The sequence below is a fragment of the Peromyscus eremicus genome, unplaced genomic scaffold, assembly GCF_949786415.1.
Source record: "Peromyscus eremicus unplaced genomic scaffold, PerEre_H2_v1 PerEre#2#unplaced_2736, whole genome shotgun sequence".
NCBI lineage: Eukaryota > Metazoa > Chordata > Mammalia > Rodentia > Cricetidae > Peromyscus > Peromyscus eremicus.
Window position 1 is genome coordinate 20,893 of NW_026736970.1, and position 16,322 is coordinate 37,214.

The 16,322-nt window shown below is 36.7% G+C and overlaps 1 protein-coding gene across 3 annotated transcripts in view; it reads left to right on the forward strand.

Moving 5' to 3' along the window:
* The window catches only part of LOC131902134 (POTE ankyrin domain family member B-like), a 46,608-nt gene that overhangs the window by 17,799 nt on the left and 12,487 nt on the right, over positions 1-16,322 (forward strand). For all 3 annotated transcript variants that reach the window (XM_059253165.1, XM_059253166.1, XM_059253164.1), the window contains exons 6-9: positions 594-652; positions 7,074-7,104; positions 9,567-9,639; positions 16,056-16,143. In XM_059253165.1, the coding sequence (XP_059109148.1) occupies positions 594-652; positions 7,074-7,104; positions 9,567-9,639; positions 16,056-16,143 (251 nt within the window). The remainder of the gene's footprint in view (positions 1-593; positions 653-7,073; positions 7,105-9,566; positions 9,640-16,055; positions 16,144-16,322) is intronic.

Below are 16,322 nucleotides of genomic sequence, written 5' to 3' on the forward strand. Positions count from 1 at the left end.
CCAGCAATAGAGCAACCTATGTCTTGGAATTCATTAGTGTTCTCACCATGGGCTTACTCTTTATTTCAGTAATATCAAATTCTGAATTCTGTAGCATTTGATAATAGGTCCATTCATGAATTATAGAGTGCTTTCATTTAGGATTCTAATCAGATCAAGACTGAGAAGCAAGTTAGATACTGCTTTACTATTTCTGTGCCTGTTTTTAGGTGGTGAAATTTTCATAGCAAACTTTTAAACTAAAGTAGGGAAATCCTGAGTTTTGGAAACTTAAGTCGGAGCCTAAGGAAACACTTTCCCAGAGCGAGTATACTTAGGACTCCTACCTATATTAGGGCACTTTCCATCCTGTCAAGATAATCCAGATGATTTGAACCATAGTAAATCTACACCATCTCACTCTGTTCTTTCCCTCTAAAATGAGACACTTTGTAAAATCTTTTAGAACTAATAAATTTGAAGGGTATGTCCAGATGACTTGATGGAATCTTATATTGTCTTTGAAATATCTTAAATATTTAATATATTGATAAATGATTTTCCATCCATATTAAAATAATAACGTTGTTTACCACCATTTCCATACTTGGCAGAAAAATGGTGATTATTCAGCACGACTTATTCCTCTGGAGACAACAAAATACCTTCACACGTAAGTCTTTTGAAGTTTCCTTCTCTGTAGCCCTTCTTTAGATTAAAAATGTTGCATTTAGAATTTTTCAATTCTCTGTAATTAGATATTATTTGGGTACATACCCAAGAATAGTGTAGCTGGATCTTGAGGTGGATCCATAACCAGCTTCTTGAATAATGGCCAAACAGATTTTCATAGTGGTTATATGTTTGTACTGCCCTTACCATTGGGTGAGTGGATGAGTGTTCCCCTTCCCCTTCACTCACAAAGAGCAGTTTTTATTTTTAAAATGCATTTAAATTATGATAGAATTAATATCCTTTCCTCCTTTACATTCCTCTCTCCAGCTCCTCCTAGGCAGTTTTAAAAACCAAGTGTCTATTGACGGCTGAATTGTTTAAGAAATTAGTTGTATGAAACTGCTTTGTTAAAAAGTTTCTCAGTTTTACACCGGAATTACATACTTGCATGTAAAAATATTTTTTTAATTACCATACTGTGATGAGATGCCAGCCTCTCCCCAGCCCACAGCACATTTTAGTGTACTTCATACATTTTTTTTCTAAAAATGTTAACATAGTGTCTACTTCATTAATAGTTCCACTACACTGTATTGTAATTCATTTTATTTGTTTATTTTATTTCATGTGTGAGTGTTTTTGCCTGCATGTACACCAGGCATGTGCATCATGTTCATGTCTGGTGCTTGTGGGAGAGAGAAGATGGTGTTGTATTCTTTGGAACTGGAGTTACAGGTGATTGTAAAATACCACATAGGTTCTGAGAGCAGAACACAGGTCCTCTTGAAGAGCAATGCATGCTGTTAACTTCTAAGTTGTCTTCTTAGCTATCCACACACATTATAAAAAAAACACATTATTTTCTCACAGTAAAAATGAATGCATTGCAGTAAGTGAACACAATTACTTTGTTATACATATCATAGAAAACATGATTTGTATGGCTAAACAAGACACAATATTCAATCCTTTTATGATTTCCTTTCCTGTGTATGTTATTAAAGGAATGTTTTCTTTTCTATAGATTTTAACTAAAGTACAATTAGATCACTTTCCCACTTCCCTTTCTTCCCTCCAGCACTCTCCCCACGCTCCCGCTTCTTCCATGTCCCCGCAGGTCTCAAATTGATAGTCTCTTCTTCCCTTATAATTACTCTTCAATGCACACATTCACACACAGAGACACAAATGTGTAACTACAACCTACTGAGTTCAGTTTTCTTGTTTGTAGTTACATGGTTTCAGTGCTGACTACAATTTCATCAGTCAAGCAATTAGGGGTTCCTGTCTGAGAGAGACTCACTATCCCTATCTCAGCAGTCATTAGTTTCCTGCAGTTCCTTGTCCAGGAGCATGGCCCTCGGAGATTCCTCCCTACTTCTTCCTTAGCATGTCTATTGATATTGTCTCTGTTCAGATCTTGTTAATATAGCCATTTCCATGAGAGACTGTTTCACAGCAGACTTCCTGATGTTTGCAGTCTTTCCCTCTGCCTGTTCTGTGATGTTCCCTGAGCTAGAGATGCTGGAGTTGTAATGTTGATTTATCAACTGAGACTGGGATCCCTAGACTCTGCTGATCTCTGCTTCATGTCTACATTCTGGTGTGAGACTCAAGAGAATCTTGATGAAGGAGTCATCTTTATCTTCTCAGAAAAATAGCTATTAGATTCATTAGTTCTTTGTACAGTTTTCTTTTTTTCTATTTAATTCATTTACTTTTTATTATTTCGTACTATCTACTGTTTGGGGGTTTGGTTTGTTCTTGTTCTTTTTTCTTCAAATTCTTGACTTGGATCATTAGGTCATTTATTTGTTTATATGCATACTGGAGTTTATTTTGCTGCCAATTTTAACTTTTATGACTCAGTGGTTGCATACTGTACATGGCATTATTTCAATTTTCTGTATTTCTTAAAGTTTCCTTTGTCTCTAGGCATATGCTCTATTTAAGAGGAGCCTCTTTGTGCTGCTGAGTGGAATATATATTCTTTGGTATTGAGGTGGAATATTTAATTATTGGTTAGGTCAATTGAATGAAGATGTCATTTAATTCTGAGATTGTATGTACTTGGGCTGGATGACCAATCAATTGGAAAAATCAGTGTTTGCAATCACATAATGTTATCGGGTCTGTGTTGATCTGTGCCTTTTGTTCCATTAGGTTTCTTGTGAAGTTGGGTGCACCTGCATGTGTGTGTGTGTGTGTGTGTGTGTGTGTGTGTGTGTGTGTGTGTGTAAGTATTCTATTTTGTATTTGTTGACACTTTAATTAGTATGAAGTGCACATCTTTGTCTCTTCTGCTTCATTTTAGTTTGAAAATGATTTTTCAGGTACTAGGATGCCGATACCTGCTTGCTTCCTGACAGTGTTTGCTTAGAATACATTTTGAGAATACATTTTGCATCCATTCATTGTAAGAGGGTGCTTGACTTTTAAACTAAGATGAGATTTTTCATAGACAATAGATAGTTGGATTTTGTTTCTTAATTTGTTTAGGTAGCCTTTGTCTTTTGACTGGAGTGTTGAGGCCATTGATATCTGGATTCGTTATTGAAAGTTGTACCTAGATTGCAGTGTTTTATTTTCCTGTTGTTTTGTGTTGTTAGATGCCCTTTGTATTTCCTTAAATTATAGCGTTGCTTGTTTTCTTTCTAAAAGTCTCCTCTCACACTTACTCCTCTCTTCAGTTAGAAGTATTACATTTAGTAGTCTGTTTAGAATTTATTATTTGCTATAACTGTTTCAGGCTGCTTGTATCATGGAAGTGTTTCCTCTTCAGCTATGGCAGACAGATTCACTGGGCACACAAGTCCTGGTTGACATGCATGGACTTGTAGTATTTGAAGTTCATTGCTTCAGGCTCTTCTGCTTTTCAGAGTTTTATTTGATAATTCAGCTGTTGCCCTGGGCACGTTCATTTCCAAATGACTTGTATACTTTCTTTTCTTAAGCTTTCAATATTTTTTCCTAGTCCTGTATATTTGGTGGTGTTACTATTATATGCTTTGGAGTTTTCTTTCTGATCTTGTCTGGTTGGGGTTTTGTTTGATTCTTGTATCAGTGTGTGTATATATTTCCTTACTTGGATGAAGAATTCCTCTGTGATCTTTCTATTAATCTTGTCTATGCTATTGATTGAGAATACTGTTTCCTCATGTATGCCAATAGAATTCAAAGATTTGAGCCTTTGATAGTATCTCAAATTTCTTTCCTGGTCTTCTAGCATGGTTTTTTTTTTTATATTATTTGCTAATTAATTATAGATTTTTCTACTTTTTCTTTACATTCTCATATTCTATCTTTTGTTTGATTTGTTATATTGGTAAGGTTTTTCTCTGAACTTTCTAATTGGCATGCTGAAATTTTCAGTATTATATCTATTGCAGCCATTGATCTGGACCTAGTCTTCTGTGTATGGTGACAGCCACAAACAAAAAATGTGGGGGCAGAACAGGGAAGAAGTGACTTACCCAGAAAAGGTTGTGATATATTGTGTACTCTAATAAAATTTGCTTGAAGATAAGAGGACAGAACAAGCCACTAGATTAAATATAGAGGCCAGGCAGTGGTGCCACACATCTTTAATCCTAGCACTCGGGAGGCAGAGACCCATCTGGATCTCTGTGAGTTATATCCACCTTGGACTACATGAGATTTAATCAGTCTAGGAGAGAAACAGAGGCAAGCAGTGGTGGCACCAACCCTTAATCCCATTACTGGGATGTCACATGCCTTTAATCCCAACACTAGGAAGGAAGTGATGGCTGGGTGGAGAAAGGTATATAAGGCATGAGGAGACAGGAACTAAAGGCTTTTTGGCTGAAACCCCTTTTGTCTAGAGGCTTTTCAGCTGGAGCGCTTTCAGCTGAGTACTCAGAGGCATTCAGTCAGAGGATTCCTGGAGTTGGCGAGGTTAGACTTGGCTATGACTTGTTTCTTTGTCTCTCTGATCTTTCAGCATTTTCCCCAATATCTGGCTCCATTTTTTAATTAAAATAACATTTAGGATTCCTGCAACAGAGGGTTCACAGCTTTGGGTCTGGAATAGGATTGTTGGCTTCCAGAGAAAATTAAGTAGCCACCTAGCTAGCAAAGGTAGCTAGGAAACATGGAGGCCATGCCTGCTGCATTTCTTAAGCAAGGCATGTGGGTTTGGAGATAGTAGTAGGGGATAATAGGATGGGAAATGGAAAAAGAGAATTGCCCAACAATGGTGGCTCACAAACAAAGAGGGTTGTCAGCTTGGATCTGGACCAGGTGTGAGTTTACTGATGGCAGTTTTTGGGGGGTGACAGACAAAAAGAGACGTATTCAATAAAGGTGGCACAAAACCTAAAATAATGGTAATTTTGTATTCAAATTCTTCCATTTAAACAAATATATCACATAGTGTTACTGAAATGTTTATATACACGGTGATTACTTCTGGCTCTACTGTATGGCAATGGTCTGGTTCCTAAATGTATAATTAGAAATTAATATTCTTATCTGTGAGGTGTTGAACTCAAGGTTTCATACTTTAAGAAGGAGGTGCTCTATGTGTTTGCTACTCCAATGACCCTGTTTTTATTTTTATTTTTGTTTATTTTTGTCTTCCTGCTTTGTGTTGCCAAACTGACTCTTGACTGCCAAAAGGCAATCTCCAGAGGTCATACTTTTCCAAACTGTAGTCAAGTCTTTCACATGGTTTTTTCCCATATGCAGTAACCTTTAGAATGTGAATACTGTAGATGAAGTAAATAATGAACCTCTTCTTTGGGGGAAAAAAGAAGAAACTAGTCTACTAATTCCAGATTTAAATTCTGTTTTTATTGTGAGTCGTTAATATCTATAGTGCTTATCAGTAAATATGAAGCCACTCATACACCAGAGAATACTTGACTATCCATCCACAATCCCATTTTTTCTTTTACCCTATTTTTGCAAGACAGGTGCTCTGCCACTTGGGCACATTTCTAGTCTTCATTTTCCATGGGAAGATACTTTCTCAAGGGTAATGTCAATAGGATCTCACCATGTGTGGTCTTTCTTATTTTATATAAAAGGAGAACTGTAGACAAAATTCTAAATGGTCTTAGTAAATAAGAAACACAGAGCCAACAACAGAGTTAAAAGTCCAAGAGATGAGAGCACTAGTGAAGAGCCCAGACAGCCTTATCTTAATACCTGGCTGCTGTCTCTTCTCTAGAGAGAGAGACCTTCTTCCTGTGTGACTTGTCTTTTTATTGCCTTTCTGTTCTGCCTTCTCATTGGCTCTAAACCCAACCACATGACTTCCCTGTCACTGCCTGTCTATACAGACCTCCAGGTCTCTATGGTTGGTACTGGGATTAAAGGTTCAGGTCACCACTCCTTGGCTGTGTCCTTGACCACACAGAGACTCTACCTGCCATGGGATTGGATTAAGGGTATGTGCCACCACCACCTGACTTCTGCTTAGTGGCTCGGTTTTACTTCTGACCTCCAGGCATCTTTATTAACATACAAATAAAATCGCATTTCAGCACAAATAAAATACCACCATAGGGAACTAGGTTTCTATCCCAGTAGAAAAATCTTAAGTGAGTTATTAAGTGATATATATGTAGATACCTACATATGGATTTATAGTTTTATAATAAACAAACCTCCAAAGCAACTTTCTCGGACCTAGCCTTCCTAGTACATACTTTTAATTTTCTGTATTTTAGCCATGTGCAGAATAGATATATTCTTTAGGAGGGGATCTTACCAGTAGTTATGTCCAAAGGTGACAATAGCAATTGTGGTTCTACCTTATTGTATCATAGGTAAGAATGAAAACTATAGCCAGATCTAAAAGAGCTCATTAGAACCTAACCACAGAGGAGATCAGGAGGGTGGGCAGCATTGATTTCACCTTACCTCTCTTTTCTGATACCTTGCAAGTCTTTATGAGAAACCTTGTCCAGATAGGTTTCCATAATTTTAGGGGAGATTGATAAGTACAATGATCATTGCCTCAGGTTCTCTCTGATAGGTTGTTTCATCCCTACCTAAAGGATTGCAGCCGTGCATCTGGGGAATATTTGTTGTGTTATAACAAAATATTTATGCTGTCTTCAAATTGATCCTGGTACCATTCTTCCAGAAAACTACTCTCTTTGCTATTTATTGATGATAGGCACTGATTCTGGCAACGGCACTATTTGCCATTAGTTGGACTTGTTGTCAGTATACATGGTCACCTACTTTGAGGTATCAAATGCTGATAATTTCTTTCATTCTTTTATTCAATAAATCCAAAGGAGGTGAAGATTTCCTGATGCATTTGTTATATTCCAGTACCATAGTTATTATTTACCCTAGAAGATTTTTTACTCTAGAAGATTTACCCTACGGTATTTTGTAGACTAATATAATCGACTGAAATATGTCTACTTTTCATTCAATTATAGGAAATCAGCCTGAAGATGTCTTTTTATCGGGGTAAGATTTTAAGGTCTTTGAATATGAATGTTAACTTATAATTAGAACCAGGGAAAAGAACTAATGTTTATTGAATATTGTGTTCTTCACTGATTCCATCTGATTTATTTAGTGTCCATGATGCATTAATATAATCATATGTTTTAAAGCTTTCATATCCTTGTGACTAAGTGTCTTACTACTTTAGCAAAGGTCATCCAGAGAGTTTGATTAATTCTATGAATCCCATAGGTAACAAGTTGCCATCTCTTGACTGAACTGTCAGCCTGTGCACTCTCTTGTTCCTGTGACTACATTGAGATGATCTCATGTAGAAAGCCAGTTTTCCTTATGTGTCAACTCTGGATTAGAGTTTTCCTGAGAAACCTATCTAAAACCTCCATAGTTTTTCTTTTGAAAGTTGTTCTTAGACACTACATTGCTATCAAGATTGTAGGGGGAAACCTCTCTTTATTGTGTCTGTAGTGCCATAGGTTTGAAATGAGCAAGATGACAGAAGGCTTGGAATTACATTATTGGAATGGTAGTCCATGTGCACATATACCATGTTATGTTGATACAAGTGAGCATCTATTTAAGAGACGTTATGAACTTATACTCAGTTTTGTTTTCTCTTCAAACTACTGGACTGCCTGGGTACAGGAGAGTTTTTTTCTCATTTCATCAAGTCTTTGTTTCCCCATGACACTAAGAATTTTGAAATTTTTTATTGTACATTTATTTTTCCTCATGTTTCTTGACCTATAGTTTAGAATTTTTGACTGCCAGGTACTGCTTCTTGTTTTATTAGAAAATCTCAGATCTGAAAAATTTGTAGTTTTTAAGGAATTTTGAAAACTAATAAAAATATCCTGAGCACAGAAAACTAGATCCAACGTTATACATAAACAGTTGCTCTGAGGGAGAAGCCAAAACTAAAACACAGTATTCTATGGAGGTGGAAATACAAATGGCCCAATTTAGATTCCCATGCATTCCTTCACTAAAAGACCAGTCCTTACTGACCAGTATTTGATTGAGAATTTCTGTAGGAAAATATGGGAATGAGTCAAGTGTTCCAAGAATGGCATTAAAAGTAGCCTAATGGTGGATGATTTGAATGACATTAACAGGGGAAGGGCAATTTCGAAAGGAAAATCATGGAGGCCAATGGGACTAAGAGTTTGGCCTCGTGATTAGTTTTTTAAAGACAATAAAGTTATTTACATAGACACAGGATGGTGAAAATCATCTGGGAATGGATAGGGTTGAACGTAATTTGGAAACTATATTACCTTTTGTGCTTAATTGATAGAAATGACAAATAGATTCTTCTGTTGAAACTTACTTGAGCAACCTGAAGTCTTTATAGAAAACGGGAATGTGGTATCACAGAGGGTGGGCTAGAGAATGTTCAGAACCAAGGGCTGAAATGAAAAATATCTGTGATCCACTGCCACTGCTTCTTTTCCTGTTACCTTTGCCAAATTCCTGTCCTTTTCAGATTGGAATTGCAGAACATAATCATAGAATTTTGTAACATATCTAGGCTTGGGATGTGTGTTGCTGACCCTCCATTTAGCTTATTTGCCTGAACCAGGGAACTAGCTGTCTTTCAGGTTCTTTGAGCCTGTACTTTCAGGAATCTGCACCTTCCTGGGATGAATATTTAAAGGCCAGAGAGCATCACTGAAGACTGCAAAAGAGGGAATGAGGAGTGGTATCCTATATAAGGAAGACATCTAGAGAACATAGAGGGAAACAGAGGCAAAAGTCCCAGGGATCTGCTTTTCCAGAAGTCTCTGCCATCAACCGAGCACATATGAAGGTTTTTAAGTGCTTGGTAGTTTTTGAATCAGCCTCTACCAATGTAATAACTGAATTATTACATTTTAATGTTTGAACACCCATGATAAGAGGATTTCAAACCTCAATGTGCACATTTGTTTGTTCACTTATAACTTTAATGTTCAAGGATTTCACATCTTTTTCATGACTTTATTAGTTGTTTTACAATGAATGGATGTGATGGTTTCCTTTCAATGGGTATTTTCCATGCTCAAGAATGAAGGTTGCCATTTAGTAGTTATATAGTTTTATGCTTTATTAATAGAGTAGAATGAGGACACTATTGTTTTGCTTTATTTGGGGCTATTACCTTTATTTAAATTAATGATTAAAGAGTATGTGAGCAATTCATTGTAATTTGCATGCAATCATCAGGACAGTTTTCAAAACAAATGATTTTCAGGTTCCACAAATATATTGACTGACACTATTTGATGTGGAACTATGTGGAACTCTTTCTTGACAAATGCAGAGATTAGGAGAAGTGGAGACAGAAATTAACAGCTGAACAAATTTTATAAAACAGATGTCTAATAACAACAGAAACACCATCTGCTATTCAAATAACTAAACATTCAGGACAAATGCTTTTGTCCACTACTCACTTATTTGTTGTTGTGTGTTTTGCTTCAAAGACATCACTTTGAATCTGAGTCACTGATTTCTGTGTGTGCAACAATGGAGGACACAGCTAATTTGAAAACTCAGGTAATCAATGCCTTCTTGAGGTAAATTCTTGTGCTGAATTTCTTCTTTGTGGAGTTTGAAATGGTATAATAGAGCAGTTGTCAAAATGTCATCACTTTAGATGAAAAATTGGCTAGAATTTTTTTATAAAATTATGACAATATTACTATATTGATGGTGAAAAGTACCAAAACATAATAATTACTTTAAGGTTCTGAAAGCCAAAAATGAGATAAGAAATAAGTAATCACAGAAAAATTAGTTTGTATAGTTTTACCACAGTGGAGGGAATTTGAAATTTGGGAATATTTGGACAAATAAACATTAGTAGTTTTATTTTTATTTCTTATAGCATGACTTACATAATTTTCAGGCTTCTCTAAATATGTAGACTAACCTATTCATTATGTTACTTAAGGTAGCTTACATATCCAACCCATGTATTGAAGGGCACAGAAATTAGCATTAGTTTTTAAAGTACCTTTTAAAAAATCTTTTACTCATGATACTAACTTTTAAAAACTGTTAACTGGATGTCAACTACATGTTAACTGGATGTCAACATGCAGAAGACTGCATATAGATCCCTATCTGTCGCCATGCACTGAACTCAAATCCAAGTGGATCCAAGACCTCAACATAAATCCAGTTACACTGAACTTGAGAAGAGAAAGTAGGAAGTAGCCTAGAATGCATTGGCACAGGAGACCACTTCCTAAATATAACACAGACACTGAGAGAAACAATTAATAAATGGGACTTCCTGAAACTGAGAAGCTTTTGTAGGGCAAAGGACACAGTCAATAAGACAAAACGACAGCCTACACAACGGGAAAAGATCTTTACCAACCCCACCTGACATCTGACAGAGGGCTGATCTCCAAAGTATATAAAAGAATTCAATAAACTAGACATCAAAATTCCAAACAATCCAAATAAATGGGCTACAGGCCTAAACAGAGAATTCTCAACAGAAGAATCTCAAATGGCCAAAGGACTTTTAAGAAATTGCTCAACATCCTTAGCCATCAGGGAAATACAAATCAAAATAACTCTGAGATACCATCTTACACCTGTCAGAATGGCTATGATAAAAAACACTGAAGACAGCTTATGTTGGAGAGGATGTGGAGGAAGGGGAACACTCCTCCACTGTTGGTGAGAGTGCAAACTGGTACAGCCACTTTGGAAATCAGTATGGTGGTTTCTTAGAAAATTGGGAGTCAGTCTTCTTCAATACCCAGCTATACCACTCTTGGGCATATACCCAAGGAATGCTCAATCATACCACAAGGACACAAGCTCAACTATGTTCATAGCATCATTATTCATAATAGCCAGAAACTGGAAACAATCTAAATGCCCCTCAGGTGAAGAATGGATAAAGAAAATGTGGTACATACACACAATGGAGTACTAGTCAGCAGTAAAAACAATGATATTATTAAATTTGCAGGCAAATGGATGAAAACCCAGACTCAAGAGGAAAAATATGGTATGTACTCACTCATAAATGGATATTAAATGTAAAGCAAAGAATAACCAGACTACAACCCACAACTCCAAAGAAGCTGGCTAACAAGGAAGACCCTATAGATCAAACAGTGAAGGCGAAATAGATGAGATCAACATGAGCAAACTGAGGGTGAGGGGGAGTAATGGAGGGCAAGGAATGGGGGATGAGAACATAAGGCAATGGGAGGTTTGAGCTGGAACAGGGACAGAATGGGATAGCAAGGAAAGGGATACCATGATAAATGAAGACATCATGGGAACAGGGAGAAACAGAGTGCTAGGGAAGTTCCCAGGAATCCACAAGGATGACCCCACCTTAGACTACTAGCAATAGTTGAGAGTGTGCCTGATCTCGCCTACTCTGATAATCAGATTAGTGAATACCGTAACTGTCATCATAGAGCCTTCATCCAGTAACTGATGGAAGCAGATGCAGAGATCCATGGCCAAGCACCAGACCAAGCTCCAGTAGTTCAATTGATAAGAGAGAGAAGGAATTCTATGAGCAAGGGACATTGAGATCACGATGGGAAAATGTACAGAGAGAGCCAGCCAAACTAGTGGAAATTCATGAAGTGTGCACCAATAGCTGTCGAGGCCCATGGGACTGGACTAGGCCCTCTGGATAGGTGAGACAGTTGTTTGCCTTGAACTGGTTAGCAGACCCCCAGGCAGTGGAATTGGGATCTGTCCCTGGTGTGTGAGTGTGTTTTTTGGAACCCAGTGCCTGTGGTGGGACACCCTGAGCAGCCTTGGTGCATGAGGGAGGGGCTTAGGCCTGCCTCAACCAAATATATCAGGCTCTGCTGAGTCCCCATGGGAGACCTTGCCTTGGAGGAGATGGGAATGGGGGGTGGGTTGGGGAGGAAGGCTGGGGGTGCAAGGAGGGAGGACAGGGGAATCTGTGGTTATTATGTAACCTGAATAGAAAATTTCTTAATAATAAAAATATCAAAAAAAAACACCCTCTTACTCAGGACACTAACATTTAAAAACAATTTTTCAAGTCTGGTGTAGATGGAAGTTTTCCTGTGTCCTGCAGCCACTTGGTCCCAAATAAAAACACAGAGGTTTATATTAATTATAAACTGTTTGATATATGGCTCAGGCTTATTGCTATTATATCTTAAATTAACCCATTTCTATTAGTCTATGTGCCTCGTGGCTTTACCTGTATTTTATTACATCTTGCTCCCCCCGACAGCTTGCAGCATCTTCCTTGACTCCACCCTTCTTCTTTCTCTGTCTCTCTTGGTTTTCCTGCCTGGCTCCATCCTGACCTGCCATAGCCCAGTACAGCGTTATTTATTAACCCATGGGAGCAACATATATTCACAGCATACAGAAAGACCATCCCACAGCATTTTGGTACTTTATCTAGAAAAAAGTATTATTTAAAGTGATTAAAATGTAGAAATACAAAATCTTTCTCTCAAAATAAGTATAATTGTAGCTTTGCATTATTCATTCTCATAAAATATTGGATCCAGTCATCATGGCACAGTCTTTATCCTAAAATTCAGATGACAGAGGCAGGTTGAACTTTCCAAGAGTTCAAGGATGTTCCTAATGAGTTCTGTCTCAGGCTGCCAATGGGTATACAATGAGGTACAAAAAGAATGTTTGAAGGCTCTTCACATCCTAGTATAAGTTTGCACTTCCTTCAGGAAGGAACAAGTGTTTCCCTTTCCTTGCATACTCCCCAGCTGAGCTGTCATTTGTTTTATTGATCTTGACCATTTTGACTTAGGTAAAATGAAATCTCAGAGGGGCATTGATTTACATTTCCGTTGATGACTAAGGATGTTGAACATTTACTGAAGTGTTTCTCAGGCATTTGTGTATCTCTGCTTTGTTCTGTACCCCATTTTTTAGAACATGTTATTTGTTTTCTTGATTTTCAGTTTATTAGTTCTTTGTGGTTTAGATGCTAATCCCCTATCAGATGTATAATTGGCAATGGTTTATTCATTTTCCATGCCATAAATTTTTACATGATGCTGTTCTATTCTAAGGAGAAGCTTTTCATCTTCATGAAGTTACACTTGCTAGTTTTGGTTCTAATGCCTGTGTTATTGGTATCTGGTTCAGAAAGTCAGTCATTGACTGTAACAATGAATTCAAGCCCTTTCCAGACATTTTCTTCTATCTTAATCAGAGTTTATGGTCTTATGTTGAAGTCTTTGATCCATTCGTAGTTGAGATGTATGCAGGGTGATAGATATGGATCTACTTAGTTCTTCTGCATGTGGCCATCCAGTTTGACCTGAACCATTTGTTGATGATTCTACAGGCACATAGAATTATCCAAACATAACAGGCTATGGTGAAGGCCTTTGGTCTCACTCCACAACCAAATAGAAAGACCCTATTGGTGAAAAAAACCACATATTAAATACCCAAACATAGAGTAGATGGATTTGTGCCCAAATAGAATCATTACACCTTCTAACTAATGTTCGTGGTGCTAGAAGATACACCTCCTGCTCACAGAGGAGAAAGGTAATCATCGATATCACCAACTACAACCCTGTGACCTTCAACAGTGACCTGTCGGAAACATATGCTGGTCCCATAGTAGCATAAATGTTATGGGAATAACAAATAACTTTTTCATTGGACTTAGAGACTGCATAAGGTGGAATACAAACCTAACACTGCCAAAGGGGCCAATAACGTGATAATGTAGGGTATGGGCCTATGGATAAACCCAATGCTACTCTTCTTCTGAATGAATACAGCAAGAAAATGAGTCCTAGAGACATGTCACTATACCTTTCCCGATCCTCCTTATAGAAGTTTTCTCTTGCAGTAGATGGGAATCAACACAGAGATCAACAACTGGTCAAAATGCAGAGTGAGAGACTTTGGACCACCTAGTCATAAATTGGATGTCTTCATCAAACCTCCTCCATCAAGGCTCAGTGTTTATGTAGAAAAGGAAGCAGAATGATTATAAGAGCCAGTGCTTATGGATAAGGTCAAGGAAACTTTGGCTTCCAGACACAACAGGACCAAGACCAATGCACATATGAACTCAGAGACTACACCCATACACAGATGATTTGCCCAGGTTCCAACAAGACAGGGTGCCAGCACTAAGAGGCAGAAGAAGACACAGGCTGCCATCCATAACCAGGACACAGTTTGTAATTGATAGCTGTTGGCAAAAGGAAAAGTCAGTGTTCTACTTGAAGCATCACTGGGTATATCAAAGGCACTCCAGAGAAGACACTATGACCAGGGGAAGTTGATCAACACAAAGGAAGCAGTGTTCAATTTTGTGTTTGTGGTATTGTTGGGTGCTGATTGTTCTCTTGTGGCATGTTTGTCTTATTGGTTGTAAGTTTGTATTTTCAATTTGGGGGTAGATTTAAGAGAGAAAGATTATAAACTTGGGGGGTAGGTAGATGGGGAATAATCTGGGAGTATTTTGGTTGGGAAAATATGTTCAAAATATATTGTACATGCAAATTTTTAAATCAAAAATGGAAGAAAAAACTCTTCATATAATTGAGGTATACATGTTTCCCCCTAATTGTAGCAAGTTCTAGAATAAGGTCTTTGATAACCAATGCTAAAGGCAAAATTTCAATTTCATCTTATTTTTGCACTCAAAATCTTTAAAAGTAACCTGAAATTCTTTGCATCATATGTAACACTTCAAATTTTAAAGGATGTCTACACAGTGGTTTCATTGCTCATTTAAATCTCCAAAATCACTCTGAGGTTAGGCTTCCTGTTTCTGGGTGTCCTAGATCACTTGTGATTAGAGTTTTGTAGTTTTCTTTTTTGTTTTTTCGTTTATTACATCAACTATGAAATTAGTGAATGCAAGGCAAATTCTTTACCACTCAACCACACACCCAGTCCTTCAAGTCTTATTGTGATAAGCTATACATAAATTCTTCAAATGTGGATTTCAGCATATAGTCAATAGGGCTTTTTATTCCTTTCTTCATGTGTTTTATGAATGTTGGGACCAGACTGACATATATTTCAACAGTATTTGAAGACTTACAAATCCTCAGCTGACATAATGACATTGATGTTTCATCACAGAATCTTTCTGAATTAAAACTACCAGTTCATATGACTTAAATATGAAGTGATAACCATTAGTGTTATGCCATTTAGAGAATAGTGAATCTATGTGAACTTTAAATTTTCTTACCTATCTCACAAGTAAATGACTAAAAATGCTGAGTGTGTAATTGCATAAGGACCTCTCTACTATTTCAAGTATAAATAAGCACCAGGAACATTCCAGACATAGAATGAATGTTCTGATGCTTCCCTTCATGTTAATGCTTGTTATGCTCTAATGATACCCATTTTTTACTGTGAAAGAGTTTAAGATTTCATTGAAAGATTACATGCATTATGTAAACAAAGAAGAATCACTAATTGCTTTTTAATTTTATGAAACTATTTTCTCTCTATCAAGATTTTAACAAAACTATTTTTTGTACATCCTTCTTTTCATAAACAAAACTAATTCTAAAATATTTCAATTCTTCTCCACCTGGCGTAGTTTGTATTTTCATACTAACCAAAGGGCCTTATTATAATATTAAAATGATTTTCTCAAGGAATTGATTTTTAAATCAAATACTTTGATATGGCAAGCACATTAACAGTTATTATTACTTAAATGTATCCTTTAACTGTTTAATTTTTGGTGAGGAATGTAAGTTTCATATTATGAGTTTAGTTCTTTATTGAATTCTGCAGATAATCTTTTTCTATTTCTGCTACAAGGCTTGATTTTAGAATATGTGACTGTATGGGGTAAAAAGACAGGTTGATCTCAAGAGCATGCAAAAGGTTATCTATGAAAATATTTTATCCTATTTTTAAGTTTAGTTGAATTCAAAATAGGAAATTCAACTATATTCTCATTATTATTTTTATTATTTTAGCAAGATATTCCTGAGAATAGTCTGAAAAGTGGTGTGGATGACTTACCAATAGCTTCCAAACAATATGAAAATGTAGAAGAACAAGAAGGTAATGCACATGCTTAACTTGTAAGATCACTTGGCAGAGAGGTTTGCTTAAAACATGGCAACAAATACCTTAGCCAAATAAAATAACCCACGTAATACATATTAAATCAAACAAAAGTAAAAATGTAATAGTAGACAAGAAAAACTTTCATCCAAAGGTTGAAATAAGAATGTCAGTAA